Source organism: Ochlerotatus camptorhynchus, unplaced genomic scaffold (assembly GCF_037179485.1).
Source record: "Ochlerotatus camptorhynchus isolate MF236.1 unplaced genomic scaffold, CSIRO-AGI_Acam_v1.1 ptg000268l, whole genome shotgun sequence".
Taxonomy (NCBI): Eukaryota; Metazoa; Arthropoda; class Insecta; order Diptera; family Culicidae; genus Ochlerotatus; species Ochlerotatus camptorhynchus.
The window spans coordinates 1,001,644-1,017,119 of NW_027040758.1; the positions used below are offsets into that span (position 1 = coordinate 1,001,644).

Consider the following 15,476-nt stretch of genomic DNA (forward strand, 5'->3'; position numbering starts at 1 on the left):
TCACCTACCCCGTTGCCAGCGCAGGCCGGAACCAGCATGACCGGCCGGGAACCGGCACCGGTACCATTGCTGAACGTGTCCGAGCGATGCTTCTCGCCGTAAACGGAACCGTAGCCCCGTTTCAGCATCGTCTGGTACATCATATCCTTGATGGAGGGATCGACCTGCAGCGAGTTGATGTAGTCTTCGACCTTCTGCTGGGACATGAATGCCTGCGAACCGTGCGAGCTACTGTTGATGACGTTCTCGATCAGTTGGGACTTTTGCGATGGTCTGAGGGAGGGGAGGATTTTGAAAGGAAAAAAGTTGTTCAATACTAGTTATAGTTCGCAAAATCTACAAATTCATGATTTAAAAAAAACAAAAGAATCTTGAGAGATGTTTCGTACATGCAAATTCTGGAATAATTTAGAATACCTATTGTTAAAAGCTACGGGTACTCTCAGGACAGTAAAGCTCCATCGAGGATGATACGCGATTCAATCCAGATTTTCAAAAAATAAGATAACATTTTAATACCTTATTTGGTAAGCATCAAGAGAGGACAAAATTTAGATAGTACGCAGCCATTCTCTCTCGCATAGTAGAGAATGTCAAAGTGTGGGTGTATTTGATTTAGATGGTCAAGTTTTGAACCCACCACAGCATGCTTTTGGCGCTATTGTATATAGACGATTAAATGTGGTAGCCACAGCACAGTTCTGTCAAAACCTCAGCATTTTCATTGATCCATTATGCGAAGTTTCATGGAATTCGGAAGAGGAAAAATTAAATCGATTCTTTGGTTTTCTAGTAAACGTATTTCAGTGACCGAACGTCTAGTGTACGCCTCATAAATATTTATATATATTGAAATATTTATCGAAAAATCCCACAGCTTCAGCTTTCCTCGACCGAACCCACACTTCCCTATCGACCCACAACTCCGACAACTCCGAGCGCCAACTCACCACCACTAGCGCCGCACAACGGCCATCACATGAACAGTGAAGTCGGCCGCTCTTTGACAACCGAACAAACTGTCAAAACCATGACTGCATCGCGAAAAAAGAAAACTGGAAATCCCATCAAAACATCACCGTTCGCTCGTTGGTTTCGTCTCTGCCTCTGCTCTGCTCGCTCTCTTTAGTATATAGATTGATGTGCATAAGCAAAAGTGTTGGTTGGTTCATTTTACACCGAAATTGACGGTGCATTAATCCTGTGCGGGGTCAGTAGCAGTAGCGCGCGGCGGAAGGAAATTGGCGAAAAACTCCTGCTGGTGTTCCGAACAGGTAAGTGAGTAAGCAGCGACATATGTGTACGTATCCTCTACTCGCAAGTTCAAAAATAGCTGTCTACTTTTTCACGAAAATAATATCGATTTTTGCATGGATTTCACCACCGCGGATTACAGGAAGATGTAGGAGTGAAGAGGAAGACGACGACAACGACGACCTTATCTCGATACGGTTGGTTTTTTTTTCTGCTGCGATAATTGCTCTGGACAAACAGGAAGTTTACGATTTTTGCGCTATAGAGTGCGGGCTACGCTCGATGGTAAGTAACTGTGTACGGCATTAAACAGTGGCGTAGAAGGAGAAAACATTTCCAAGCAGCAGTGATGATTACGGAACTGGCTTCATTTTCGATCTCTCACCGTCTCTGTTGTTCGTTTGTTTCGGCGAATTGATTTGCTTTGCTTTGTAGGAAAGCAAGCGACTGACGAGGGTGGTGTGATTTTAACAAATTGGCGACGAGTATAGTGGTGGTGAGCGGCTGAAGGGGAGAATGTTCAATCGGCTGAAGAACCGGATGATGACGGTGGTCGGGCCGGATCTGCCTGCACTTCCGTCATCGGGAGGGGGTAGCAGCAGTAGCAGTGGATATCACGGTCATAGCCGGGATGGAGATCATGGTGGTAAAGGTGAGTTTTAATGGGAGGCAAGGGGTGTGAGGCAAAGTCTTTTCATTTACAAACTACCAACCTTAGGAAATCTACCGGAAAAGTTCCGTTACGCGCGGCCGCAGTTTCTGCAGTTGTTGACGTACGACGAGCTGAAGGCCAGTGCCGACCACAACGTGCGGCCGATAATCGTCCCGAGGGACATCTCTCTGCTGCCGTGGAGTACCGGTTACGCAGAGTGTGTCAACTCGGGCAAATCCGAATGGAACGAGGACCAGGCGGCGTTCCACCGGCAGGTCCTATCGCATCCATCCAAACAGTACCACGATCTACCGTACACGTACTTTGGGATCTACGATGGGCACGCTGGTTACGGAGCGGCACTGGCTGCCTCCAACCAATTTCACCATATCTTGCATGAAAAACTGGTGGACATCATCGATCTGTTGATGCCACGGATGGAAGAAGACGATCCGGTTGCAACCGGAATGGGAGTAGGCTTGAATGCAATCCTACCGCATCCGATCCTGTTTCACAAGCAAGTATCCAAGGACGAGCTAATTGTCGGTGCCCTGGAAGCAGCTTTTGCCGACATGGACGCCATGCTGGCAGAAGATCGGGATAAGTACCGAAACGCCGGCGGTTGTACAGCTCTGGTAGCGTTGTTCATCCTTGGGAAGCTATTCGTAGCCAACGCTGGAGATTCCCGAGGTATCCTCTGCAAGCGAGTTCACCGGAAGAAGCTTCCGAACGTGCGACCTCCCGCGGTTCACGAGGAAGTCGTGAACGGAGACGCCGTAACGGAGGAAGAAGACGACGACTATTTAGTGTACGCTGAACCCTGCTCATTTGACCACACTCCGGAGACGGAGCGGCCCCGGTTACTCTCCATTGGGAAGCTCAATCCAAACCTGATGGGTGGCGAATATGTCGCGATGGAATACGCCAAGAAACCGATGACGAAAGATCTGGGCACCCGGATCCTCTACCGACAGGGAACCATGAAAGGATGGACCTACAAAACGTTGACCCGAAACGATCTCAAAATGCCGATCGTCACGGGAGAAGGCAAACGAAGTCGCCTACTCGGCACCATCGGCGTAACGCGGGGCTTTGGTGATCACGATCTGAAAGCCCTGGGCAGTGGACTACCGATCAAACCATTCCTCAGCTGCCACCCGGAAGTGGTGTGCATAGACCTCAGTAAGATCGAAACCGATCCGACCGAGGACAACGTCGACGGAGACTACGGCGTTCTGGTCATGGCGACGGATGGGCTCTGGGATGTGACCTACTCGCAGAAAGTATCCAATGCGGTGTTTTCCACGCTGAAGAAGTTCCCTACCGAACGGCATCGGTACACCATGGCCGCCCAGGAACTGGTCGCCAAGTCACGTGGCCGGGCCAACATCAACGGCCACTGGAGGTTGTCCGATTCCCGGGCGGCTGCCACCGTCGATGACATCTCCGTCATCGTCATTCCTGTCTATCAGTACTACTTGGAGTACCTCGAGTGGAAGCGGTCCCTCCAGAGACCCAAACCGGCTCCGGTGCCCACAAGCGCGGTAGTCACAGCAGAAGAAGCTATCGCAGGGGAACTGAACCATCTGAGTTCATCATCCGATTCCGATCCCCTGGAGGATGCCCGGGAGCCACCCAGCAACAATGATATTAGCTCCTTGCCGACGGCTGCCGACGAGGATGCTGCCGTTTTACCCAAGTAGAACATCACAGAACGCAGGATTTTACTACTTAACAACAGTAACGTTCACACGAACGATTGTACGGGCTCTACTACTATCCTTTCCTCGACATAGAAACGTGATTTTATTTTTATTCCAAGAAGTTTAGAAAATGTTTGATAGCAATCGCTTCGAAACGCCGCGCTTCTCGTTGGACGAAAGCCCAGCTGATCGTTGCCGTGCGTCGCGCGGTTGAACCGTGATTAAAGATGAAAATAGCACCTATGTTTAGTGATCTTAGACTACTACTGCTACTACTACAATTACTATTACACTCACACACACACACACACACACACACCCAGACAGAAAAATTAGCGGAAATGATCAAACAGTAACCAATAAGCTATTGTTCGCTCTGAAAATATTATGATGAAAGAAATAGCTAAATATAAAATTTATTTAAACTCCTTGACTGGTGGGTTTGGTTGGGTTTCAATGAAGCTTCGAAATTTCCCATTTAGAAGATCCTTAATTCATGTTTGACCGACCGAAAATCGCGACACTCGAGCTTGTTTTCGAAGTAGGTTAGGTGCGTACTGAAGTCTTGAGAAATTGACCAGTGGACTTTGTTGAAACGTTTGATCAGCTGGAGATCTTTTAAATAATTCACAGGATATTAATCCGGGCAACCATCAACCTTGGGAGAACATCTAGAAGACGTGTTTTAACTTCATTGTACAGTTCAAAATCTTCAGATACTTGATCAACCTGAAGTCTTGAAGGAGGTCTTAACTGATGTCTTCGATCTGCTGGAGATCTTTTGAATTGTAGTAGGCCTAGATGTAGTAGGCCTTGCCTGACTGTCATAAGTTAGAGATTGATTCTTTATCCGACCACCAACCAAGATAGACGTAATAGATAGTAGCTCTTAACAACAGCTTGTTTTACTTGTTGGCCTTGGTTACGGATATAACAATTGGCGACGAGGAAAATTTTGGAAGCACCTCGAACCTCGAAGCAAGAAAATGTCTGACGAGGATCTTCGGAACTGCCACGAATCTCATCACGAGGCAGCAGCACCAAATTGAAAATCGGGGAAATCCGTCTGCTGGCAGTAAGAAGATTATTGAGTCCTTGGCAAGCGGGATCCAGGATTTCTAGTACGATCCGGACGGAGGAATCCCTGGATGACGCCGCTCGTGTGAGATTGCTTCTTCGCAAGTTAAGCACGCCTCTGCACGAGAAGTACGTCAACACCATTCTTCCCAAGCATCCCTGGGACTTCACCCTGGACGAAACTGTTCGGTCGACAAAAGTCGATTTTTCATTCCCGTTACCAGTGCCTCCAGTATGCAAAAAGTGACGCGGATGACTTCACATCATATGCTGCCATGGTGAACAAACACTGTGAAGCGTTTCAGCTGTCCAAGCTCACACCGGACCAATTCAAAGCTCTCCGTTTCGTCTGTGGACTCCAATCGCCACGGGATGCGGACATACGAGCTAGGTTGATCTCGAAATTGGAAGCCGACGAAACCGCAGTCAACGAATTGGGAGAAGCCACCAGCAAGGTAACCCTGGAGAACCTCGTCGAAGAATGCCATCGCGTGGCCAATCTCAAGCAAGACACATTGATGGTGGAGAACAAAGAAGCACGCAACGTCAACATTATTTCTCGCAACCAGAATAATCCTGCCTCAAAAAAGAACCAAAAAGTGCCGAAAACGCCATGTTGGAAGTGTGGCGACCAGCACTATGTTCGTGAGTGTCCGTTCGTTTGGCACACCTTTTCCAGATGCAAGGACACAGAAAGGTTATTGCAACAGCAACAAGAATGCGCCGTCGAAACCGTTCAAACAGGCCAAATCCAAAGAGAACGTGAAGACAAAAAGCATCTACACGGTTCGCAACATCGGAAGCAAGCGGAAGTTCATGCCGGTCGAGCTCAATGGTGTAGCAGTCAAACGTCAACACGACTCGGCGTCCGACATCACCATAATCTCAGAAGAAACATGGATCAGCATCGGACAGCCACCCACTCAACCGACGGAAGAATCTGCAGTTACAGTTTCTGGTGGCAATCTCAACCTTCTCGCTGAGTTCCAGACCGAGATCACCATCAAGAATGTTACCAAGACTGGTCGCATTTTCATCTCAAGCAGCGCTGAACTCAACGTTCTAGGAATCGAGACTATGGATCTGTTCGATTTGTGGTCTGTGCCGATAAGCAGCTTGGTCAACGTCGTACACCAACGTTCTGATCAGTTCACCAATCAACTCAAGCAACAGTTTCCGGAAGTTTTTCGAAGCACGCTTGGTAGATGCACAAAAGCGCAAGTGAAGTTGTACCTCAAGCCTGACGCACGTCCTGCATATTGCTCGAAACGACCAGTAGCGTACGCTGCACTCGCCAAGGTGGACGCAGAACTTGAGAGGCTCCAGCAAAACGGTATAATTTCTCCAGTTCAATTCTCGGACTGGGCAGCACCAATAGTCGTCGTACGCAAGTCGGACAATGTATCAGTCCGTGTATGTGGCGATTATTCGACGGGGCTGAACAACGCGTTAGAATGTGACCATCATCCACTGCCTCATCCTGACGACCTCTTTGCGGAACTAGCTGGAGCACGTTACTTCACTCATCTCGATTTGTCTGACGCTTACCTACAGGTCGAGGTCGAGGAGGAATCGCGAAAGCTACTCACGCTCAACACGCATCGTGGACTGTTCCAGTAAAACCGACTACCCCCCGGAGTCAAGTCGGCACCCGGCGCTTTCCAGCGCATCATCGACAGCATGGTGGCCGGCATCCCTGGAGTCAAGCCGTAGTTGGACGGCATCCTCATCGCTGGTCGCACCAAGCAGGAACACGATCGCAGTCTCTACGCTGTTCTCGAGCAGATCCGTGAGTATGGCTTTCACCTACGCCTCGAAAAATGTCGTTTCGCACTCTCCCAGATCAAGTTTCTCGGACACATCGTGGATAAGGACGGTATTCGGCCTGACCCTTCAAAAACAGAAGCCATTTCCAAGATGCAGTCTCCGAAGGATGTCCAGCAACTCCGTTCCTACCTCGGTGCTGTCAACTACTATGGTAGATTCGTTAAGCAGATGAAGCAACTCAGGGCTCCTCTGGACAGCCTCCGTTTCCACAAAATGCTGTATGGACGACACTTCCTCCTGCAAACCGATCATCAACCGCTACTCAAGGTTTTCGGCTCAAAGAAAGGTATTCCTGTTTACACAGCAAACCGTTTGCAGCGCTGGGCCTTGACACTTCTGCTGTACGATTTCGACATCCAACACGTTTCATCGACGAATTTTGGCTATGCAGATTTTCTATCCCGGCTAATGTCATCGCAGCATAGACCAGATGAGGATTACGTCATAGTCGCCGTGTGCGTCGAATCTGAAGCAAAAGCAGTCACGCACCAGATGATAGTGGCTGAGACGCGAAAGGATCCAGTTCTTCAGCAAGTGGTGAATTTCCTTAACGAAGGTTGGCCAGCAAATGCGAAACAAGTTGCTGATCCTGATGTCAAGAAGTTCTTCGCCAGACGAGATGGACTTCAAGTTGTCGACAACTGCGTTATGTTCGGCGATCGAATCGTCGTCCCATCAAAGTTTCGAAAGCGGATCGTTCGTCAACTGCATCGTGCACACCCAGGAATGGACCGAATGAAGTCTCTGGCCCGAAGTTACATCTACTGGCCTAACGTTGACGACGATGTGGAGCAATTTGTCCGTCAGTGCACTGCATGTGCTGAAGCAGCGAAGTCCCCGACAAAAGCAACCTTGGAGTCATGGCCTCTCCCGGACAAGCCATGGCAACGTGTCCATATCGATTTTGCTGGTCCGATCCATGGATACTACTATTTCGTCATGGTAGATGCTTTCTCCAAGTGGCCCGAAATTATTACGTTCTCCGTTCTGTTGCGAACAACTTCAGTGACTCTAATTTTTTTACATCAATCAAATGCCTTCGAGACTGTGCCGAAGGTGTGCCGATAGATGCGCCCAAGCTGTGCCGAATCTAATTGCGTCACAATGTGCTGAGTTACTCACCCTTTGGCCTAAACCTAAGATAGTAAACTCCTAGCGAATTTTCATGAGAAATCTCCGTTGAATATGGAATGCACTATTCTGAGGTCTTCAGAACTACTTGAAAGTTCCCAAAATATTCCTGAAGTTAATTAAATTGCCTGGAAGTTCTTTTGTAGTTTGAGAAACTAGCATTATGCTCGCAATACTTCTCATCATTTTTTTTAACTTCTCTAAACTTTTTCGGACTTCCTAAAGATTCCACAATTTTCCTAACGATCATTAATCTGTGTTAAAAATTCACTGAATTTCTCGAAACTTTTTGAAATTTTATGTAATGTCGCTGCTCTGAGAATATCTGTTCTTTCTTGAAGTTTTGTTTTTTTGTTAAGAGCTTTATTAGGGAGATCAATACCTTTCTCGAAGTTCTCGAAACTTCTCTTAAGTGTTTGCAGTTCTCATGAAGCCTGTTGTACTACCATGAATTTAATTGAATTGTTCTAAAAATGTTTTAGCTTGCGTGAACTTCTGGACTTACATATGTGAACACCTCAATAATGTTCTTAACATCTCTAAAGTTCTCTGAAAATCTGGGAACTTCTTGAAATTTCCCGTTAATTTAGCGAAACTAATGGAACTGAACTCCCCTGAAATTTCCTTTGTTTTTGGGGCATTACTAAACTTATTTGAGATGCTCCCGAAATGTCCATAAAAGTTCCTGAAGTTTTCGGATCTTCCCTGGGGGTGCGACACATCTAAATCTCAATTTTTTGATGGTTGAAAAATCTCACACAAGCGCATCTCTTGCATCTTAAGTCATCTACTCACATCGCTTTCCACCTTTTTGCAGGAAATCTTTAAAATCTTCACCAATCTTCTTTCTATCTACTTAGCGTGCGCGTATCTCACAACAGCAAACCATTTTTTCCAGCATCTTAGATAGAATCGCCCCCCTCGGATCTTCCCTTAAGTTCCATAGACTTTTATGAAGTTCTCGAAATGTTTCTGAAGATCTCTGTATTTCTGTGAAATTTTCGAAGTTATTCTGAAATTTCAGAAACTTCTTTAAGCTTCCGCAGCGAAATAATCAATATAGTTCTATGATTTTCACTGAAGTTCGCAAGATTTGTCTGAAGCTTTCAAATTATCAAAACTAATTCATAACTTCTTCAATAGTCTAGAGTTTTCTGATGTTTTTAAAACTGCCCAGAATTTTTCTTAGATTCCTTAAAACTCTGTAGACTGCTCTGAATATCTTAGTATTTTTTTAAAAGAACCCATAATTTTACTGGAATTGATTGAATTGCCTTTGAGTTCTACAATTTTCCTTAAGTTTTATAAAGTTTATAAACACTCACGGAACATTGTCTTAAATCAATTATTTTCCCAGCCCTGAAGTGCTTACTTTAATTTCTCTAAATTTAACAAATGTTCCGGCAAATTTTCCGATATATATTTATAATTCCACGAATCTATCATGGAATTCTCGGAATATCACATAATTCCAAGGAACTCTTTGTAAGTCGCTGCAAATTTTCTTAAGTTAATGGGATTTTTTCTGATGTTATCTAATCGTCCTACAAAGATCGCATTGAACTTCTATATAGATCGCACTGATCTTCTATGAAGATTCACGCTGTACTTCTACAAAGTTTGCGCTGAACTTCTACAAAGTTCACTGATTTTCTACAAAGTTTGCTGAGCTTGTACAAAGTTTGCTCTCGGAGCTTCCCAAAAACTCTCAACTCTAATGAAGTTCTTGGTTCTGCTTTAAAATAAATGGAATTCTCGTAAACACCTTTAAACATCCCTGGAATTCTCTGGATTTCTGTGAAGTTCCTGAAATATTTCTGAAAGTCTTTGTACTGATTCTTTCGGAACATCTTATGGGTTCTCGATCACCTCATGGAACTATCCTGAATCGCTGAACTTCTACAAAATTCGCATTCAACTTCTACAAAGATCGCACTGAAGTTCTATATAGATCGCACTGATCTTCTATGAAGATCACGCTGAATTTCTACAACGATCGCGCTGAACTTCTACAAAGATTGTGCTGAACTTCTGCAAAGATTGTGCTGAACTTCTGCAAAGCGCGTGCTGAACTTCTACAAAGATTGCTCTGAACTTCTACGAATATCACAATGAACTCCTACCAAGATTGCACTGAACTTCTACAAGGATCGCACTGAACTTCTACAAAGATTCCACTGAACTTCTAAAAAGTTCGCTGATTTTCTATAAAGTTTGCTGAACTTTTACAAAGTTCGCTAAATATCTATAAAGCTCGCTAAACTTCTACTCGTGGAGCTTCTAAAAAGATCGTGGAACTTCTACAAAGATCACGCTGAACTTCTTCAAAGATTGTGCTGAACTTCTTCAAATATCGTCCTGAACTTCTACAAAGTTCGTTTAATTTCTACAAACTTCACTGTACTTCTACAAAGTTCGTGGAACCTCGGAACAAAGATTACGCTGAGCTTCTACAAAGATTACGCTGAGCTTCTACAAAGATCGCACTGAGCTTCTACAAAGATCGCGCTGAACTTCTACATAGATCGCCCTGAACTTCTACAAAGATCGCACAGAACTTCTACAAATATTGCGCTAAATTTCTTCAAATATCGCCCTGAGTTTCTACAAAGATCGCGTTGAGCTTCTAAAAAGATCGCGTTGAGCTTCTAAAAAGATCGCGCGGAACTTCTACAAAGATAGCTCTGAACTTCTAAAAAGATCGCGCTGAAATTCTACAACGATCGCGTTGAGCTTCTAAAAAGATCACATTGAGCTTCTACAAAGATCGCTCTGAACTTCTACAAAGATCGCGCTGAGCTTCTACATAGATCGTCCTGAACTTCTACAAAGATTGCGCTGTACTTCTGCAAATATCGCACAGAACTTCTACAAAGATTGCGCTGAATTTCTTCAAATATTGCCCTGAACTTCTACAAAGATCGCCTTGAGCTTCTAAAAAGATCGCGTTGAGCTTCTAAAAAGATCGCGCGAAACTTCTACAAAGATCGCCCTGAACTTCTACAAAGATCGCACTGAGCTTCTACATCGCTCTGAACTTCTACAAAGATCGCGCTGAGCTTCTACATAGATCGTCCTGAGCTTCTAAAAAGTTCGCGCTGAACTTCTACAAAGATCGCGCTGAACTTCTACAAAAATCGCACAGAACTTCTACAAAGATTGCGCTGAATTTCTTCAAATATCGCCCTGAGCTTCCAAAAAGATCGCGTTGAGCTTCTAAAAAGATCGCGCTGAACTTCTACAAAGATCGGCCTGAACTTCTACAAAGATTGCATTGAGCTTCTACAAAGATCACTCTGAACTTCTACAAAGATAGCCCTGAACTTCTACAAAGATTGCGCTGTACTTCTGCAAAGATCGTGCTGAACTTCTACAAAGATCGCACAGAACTTCTACAAAGATTGCGCTAAATTTCTTCAAATATCACCCTGAACTTCTACATAGTTCGCGTTGAGCTTCTAAAAAAATCGCGCTGGCCTTCTACAAAGATCGCTCTGAACTTCTACAAAGATCACGCTGAGCTTCTACAAAGATCTCATTCAGCTTCTAAAAAGATTGCGCTGAACTTCTTCAAAAATCGCACAGAACTTCTACAAAGATTGCGCTGAATTTCTTCAAATATCGCCCTGAACTTCTACAAAGATCGTGTTGAGCTTCTAAAAAGATCGCGCTGAACTTCTACAAAAATCGCACAGAACTTCTACAAAGATCGCCCTGAACTTCTACAAAGATTGCATTGAGCTTCTACAAAGATCGCTCTGAACTTCTACAAAGATCGCCCTGAACTTCTACAAAGATCGCATTGAGCTTCCAAAAAGATCGCATTGAGCTTCTACAAAGATCGCTCTGAACTTTTACAAAGATCGCGCTGAGGTTCTACATAGATCGCCCTGAACTTCTACAAAGATTGCGCTGTACTTCTACAAAGATCGCTCTGAACTTCTACAAAAATCACGCTGAACTTCTACAAAGATCGCTCTGAGCTTCTAAAAAGATCGCGTTGAGCTTCTACAAAGATCGCATCAGCTTCTAAAAAGATCGCGCTGAACTTCTACAAAAATCGCACAGAACTTCTACAAAGATTGCGCTGAATTTCTTCAAATATCGCCCTGAACTTCTACAAAGATCGCGCTGAACTTCTACAAAGATCGCTCTGAACTTCGACAAAGATCGCGCTGAACTTCTACAAAGATCGCGCTGAGCTTCTACAAAGATCGCATTCAGCTTCTAGAAAGATCGCGCTGAAGTTCTACAAAAATCGCACAGAACTTCTACAAATATCACCCTGAACTTCTACAAAGATCTCATTCAGCTTCTAAAAAGATCGCGCTGAGCTTCTAAAAAGATCGCGCTGAACTTCTACAAAGATCGCTCTGAACTCCTACAAAGATCGCCCTGAACTTCTACAAAGATCGCATTGAGCTTCTAAAATGATCGCATTGAGCTTCTACAAAGATCGCTCTGAATTTCTACAAAGATCGCTCTGAACTTCTACAAAGATCGCGCTGAGCTTTTAAAATGTTCGCTGAACTTTTACAGAACTTGATGCAAGTTTTCTGATCTTTAACGAAAATCTTTGAACTTCTACGAAGTTACCTGAAGTTCCGTGAAGATTTGCAAAGTGCCTTGAAGTTGATGTTGATGTGATCAAATGATGTTTCCTTAACTTCTACGTTTCCCTTGACTTATTAGAAGTTGTAAAGGCTCAGTTTTAAGTATCTGAAATACTGAATAGCCTCACCCACTCGTCCATTTCGTTGAAGATTTTGTTTTTCTAAATACACTTGGCATCCCTGGGATTCAGGGCTACAAAGGCAATAATAGCTAAGTACAGTTCCTAGCGGCGCCGATGGTGTAGTGGTAAGCGTGATTGCCTCTCACCCAAAAGGGCCTGGGTTCAATCCCAGTCGGCGCCGCCGGGATCTACTGAGGCATAAAATCTCTGATCACGCCTTCCTTTCGTAGGGAAGTAAAGCCGTTGGTCCCGGTCCATGAGTGATGGGTAGGGTCCAGGTGTGGGAGCTGCCTTTCAGGCGTCGGTAGCATTGATACTCAGACGGAAAACAAATCAAGTCCAGTTCTAAAAGCAATTTTTCAAAAAGAAGGTGCCCCCTAAGTTTGTAGAATAATCATTGCACTTGTTTTCTGGAAAATATGCTCATTCTTATCCAATGATTGCCCCAACATGGCGCTAGATTCCTTCCACAATCATCCACTTACCTGGAGCATAACTTCAGCGCCGAGTAGTACACCGAAAAGACACTAACGAGAAAGTGCAACGCCAGCGCCGTCAGTAGTCCCGAACCTGCTGTCACTGCGAACCAAACCGACTGTCGAGAAAGGAAGAAAAATCGAAAAAAAAACCAGAATCAAAAACCACAACCAATCGAACTCCCTCCGGCCAAACTCACCTCATCCTGCTGAGCCAGGTTGGCATCGCGCACGGCACCGATCCCAGTTAGGGCCAGGCCGAGCGTGCTGGACGCAACGCAGATCAGGTTCACCGCCAGGAAGCCCGTCTTGGCCATCTTGACGTTCATCAACCCCAGCGAGCCGGCAATTCCGGAAATGGCACCGCACCACAATCCCGTTCCGGCCATGGCCAGTGAGGCGTTCCTGGCCAGCACCAGACCACCAAGTGCCGCCAGCGTTACGCTGAACAGCAGCTGCAGCACCCCGAGTACCACCATGGACGGAAGGCTCTTCTTTTTCAGATGCGGAGAGCCCGGTGGAAACAGAAAGCTGACTAACGAGGAATTGCCTCCGTTCGGTGAATACTGATCAGCGCCGGGCAGTTTGATACCGGCGGCTGCCGCTGCCGCAGCAGCAGCTTTCTTGTGTTTGGCCGCCGCCGCTGTCGCGGAGGCTGCCTTCTTGTCACTCTTGGAATCTTTCTTTTGCTTCATCTTGCACTTGCTCGAATCGGTGCAGCTGGTGCTGGAATCTACTTTGGTGTCCTTACTGCTAGTGTCGCTGGCAACTCGCATCATCCGGCTGCTGTCGGTCATCAGAGTCTTGTCCCCGTCGGACATCGACGTTGTGGTCCCGCGTTTGTCGCAGCAGTCCCCACTGCTGTCGTCGGACGTCGGTGTCAGTGGCGTTGCGTAAAAGTGTCCCGAGTCCGGATAGCCGTCATGCTTCGAAATGATCGAAATCTGCGAATCCGTCAGGCTGTTCTTGGCGTGGCTCGAGTTGACGTTGTCGAACACGGCCCGCGTTGACGAGAGCAGCTGTTCCTGTTTCTCGTCGTCCATCGTGTCGCTCGAGTCGAGGCGATCGATAAGCGACACGCTGGTGTTCAGCTCGTCGATCTCCTTCCGTATCTCGAGCTCTAGCTTGTCCATTGGTGCAGCGTAGAGGAGATGCCGGGGGGAGGGGGGGAGGTGGGTGAAAACGGTGCTGCTATCGTGCTGTCATAGAGATGGCGCGGTGCTGGAAATGGGAGAAGAAATAAGGATGTTCGGGTTAATATAATGAATTGTGTTGAAGTACATGGGAGAATTGAGAACTTTTTTGCTTTAGAATGCGATTTACTTGATTTCGAATTCTTGACGAAATATCACAATTGCGAAAGGTGACAAGTTGAAGAGATGATTTCTTTGTGTGTTTGGAAAAGTTGTTCAGTCGCAGTTGGCCACCTTTTGGGAAAAATAGCTTCCGGCAGGTCTCAAATTGCTTTTGTAAACAATGGCTTTAGTCGTCGATTTCTCGGGAATAAAATCCCAGGGTGCAATAAACCCTCACTGCACCTCTGGCGTGTCCCACAGAGGAGGTTTCAGACGTTCCAGACAATTCCAACGGAAATTACCACGGGACATTATAATGCTGTAATAGATTTCCCAAAACCGTAGCATATCGCAAGGTCCGAGCACGTGCAGTCAATGCACTGACGCTGATCAGATCCGAACGGTGTGAAATATCCGCATCAATCAATCTTCGATCCCATCTGGTAGCCATTTTCATTAAATTTCCATTGCTTTTACTTCCGTACGTGTGCGTGTGTGGCCCACGTCTTTCGAGGCCCGCAGCCCACATGGTGCAACATTATCAAACAACAGTTGATCGATTGACGGGCACCACCATTCGTTCACTTGCTCACTCCCAGTTTTGCACGGTGCACAGTGGTCCAGAAAGGAAATTTAGGAGGAAACAATTATGTTGGGCCTTAATTTGCAACGTTACCTTGTGTGAGGCCTTTATTCGGATGAATGATGCAAATAGGGTGGTCCCAAATATGATGAAAATAAAAATTTAACTTTTTGATTGCTGATTATAGCATGATGGAACATTCTACAAAGTTGTAGTTCTCGTAATTTCAAGAAACTTTGCTAAAGAGACAATAGAGGTTAAACTTATGGTTAATGTTTTATAGTAGTTTTTTTATGATTTAAGATAGAGAATATCTTTAAAAAATAGTTTTTTTAGCATAACTCTTTCATTTCAAATTATACGAGAAAGTTGTCTTCTACACTTTTTTAAAACTCATTAAGTAGCACATTTTTTATGAAGGAAGTACCTTGTTTAATCCATTTATAAAAAAAAGTGAGCTGCACAAAGATGTAGAACTATTTATTTGAAAAAATCAATTTTATATCTTTAATGGTTCTAGTTTTTATAAAACTAACTTTGATTTCTCGTAAGTGATTTGTTGCAGTCATTTTCAGAGCTTTTGATGACAAACATTTTAGCAGAAGCAATCAAGTTGCTATCTCTTAATGTTGGAAAGCTATAAACGAATTTCGTTGAAAAACATGGAAATGACATAAATATACGGATGTTCGGTTCCTTAGTGCAAATAATTTAAGGGGCGATAGAACATCATATTTGAAGTA

At 45.0% G+C, this 15,476-nt stretch overlaps 2 protein-coding genes across 2 annotated transcripts in view; one reads left to right on the plus strand and one right to left on the minus strand.

The window, feature by feature from the left end:
• The window catches only part of LOC135705513 (uncharacterized), a 70,177-nt gene that overhangs the window by 936 nt on the left and 53,765 nt on the right, over positions 1-15,476 (minus strand). Inside the window, exons 2-4 of the mRNA XM_065227283.1 lie at positions 13,056-14,076; positions 12,865-12,974; positions 9-273 (exon numbers count right to left, since the gene is read on the minus strand). Coding sequence (XP_065083355.1) covers positions 9-273; positions 12,865-12,974; positions 13,056-13,988 — 1,308 coding nt within the window. The 5' untranslated portion in view covers positions 13,989-14,076. The remainder of the gene's footprint in view (positions 1-8; positions 274-12,864; positions 12,975-13,055; positions 14,077-15,476) is intronic.
• LOC135705574 (protein phosphatase 1H) lies at positions 1,115-4,038 on the plus strand. The gene is made up of 4 exons (XM_065227347.1): positions 1,115-1,274; positions 1,397-1,539; positions 1,690-1,906; positions 1,973-4,038. Exons 3-4 carry the CDS (start codon positions 1,771-1,773, stop codon positions 3,607-3,609), a joined length of 1,773 nt encoding a protein of 590 aa, XP_065083419.1. The 5' UTR covers positions 1,115-1,274; positions 1,397-1,539; positions 1,690-1,770; the 3' UTR covers positions 3,610-4,038.

What these genes read in the sequence shown, in the direction of transcription:
- LOC135705574 (XM_065227347.1), top strand. Translation starts at nt 1,771, where the DNA reads ATGTTCAATCGGCTGAAGAACCGGATGATGACGGTGGTCGGGCCGGAT. An exon ending in TGGAGATCATGGTGGTAAAG is followed by an intron (nt 1,907 to 1,972) that starts GTGAGTTTTAAT and finishes TACCAACCTTAG; the next exon opens with GAAATCTACCGGAAAAGTTC.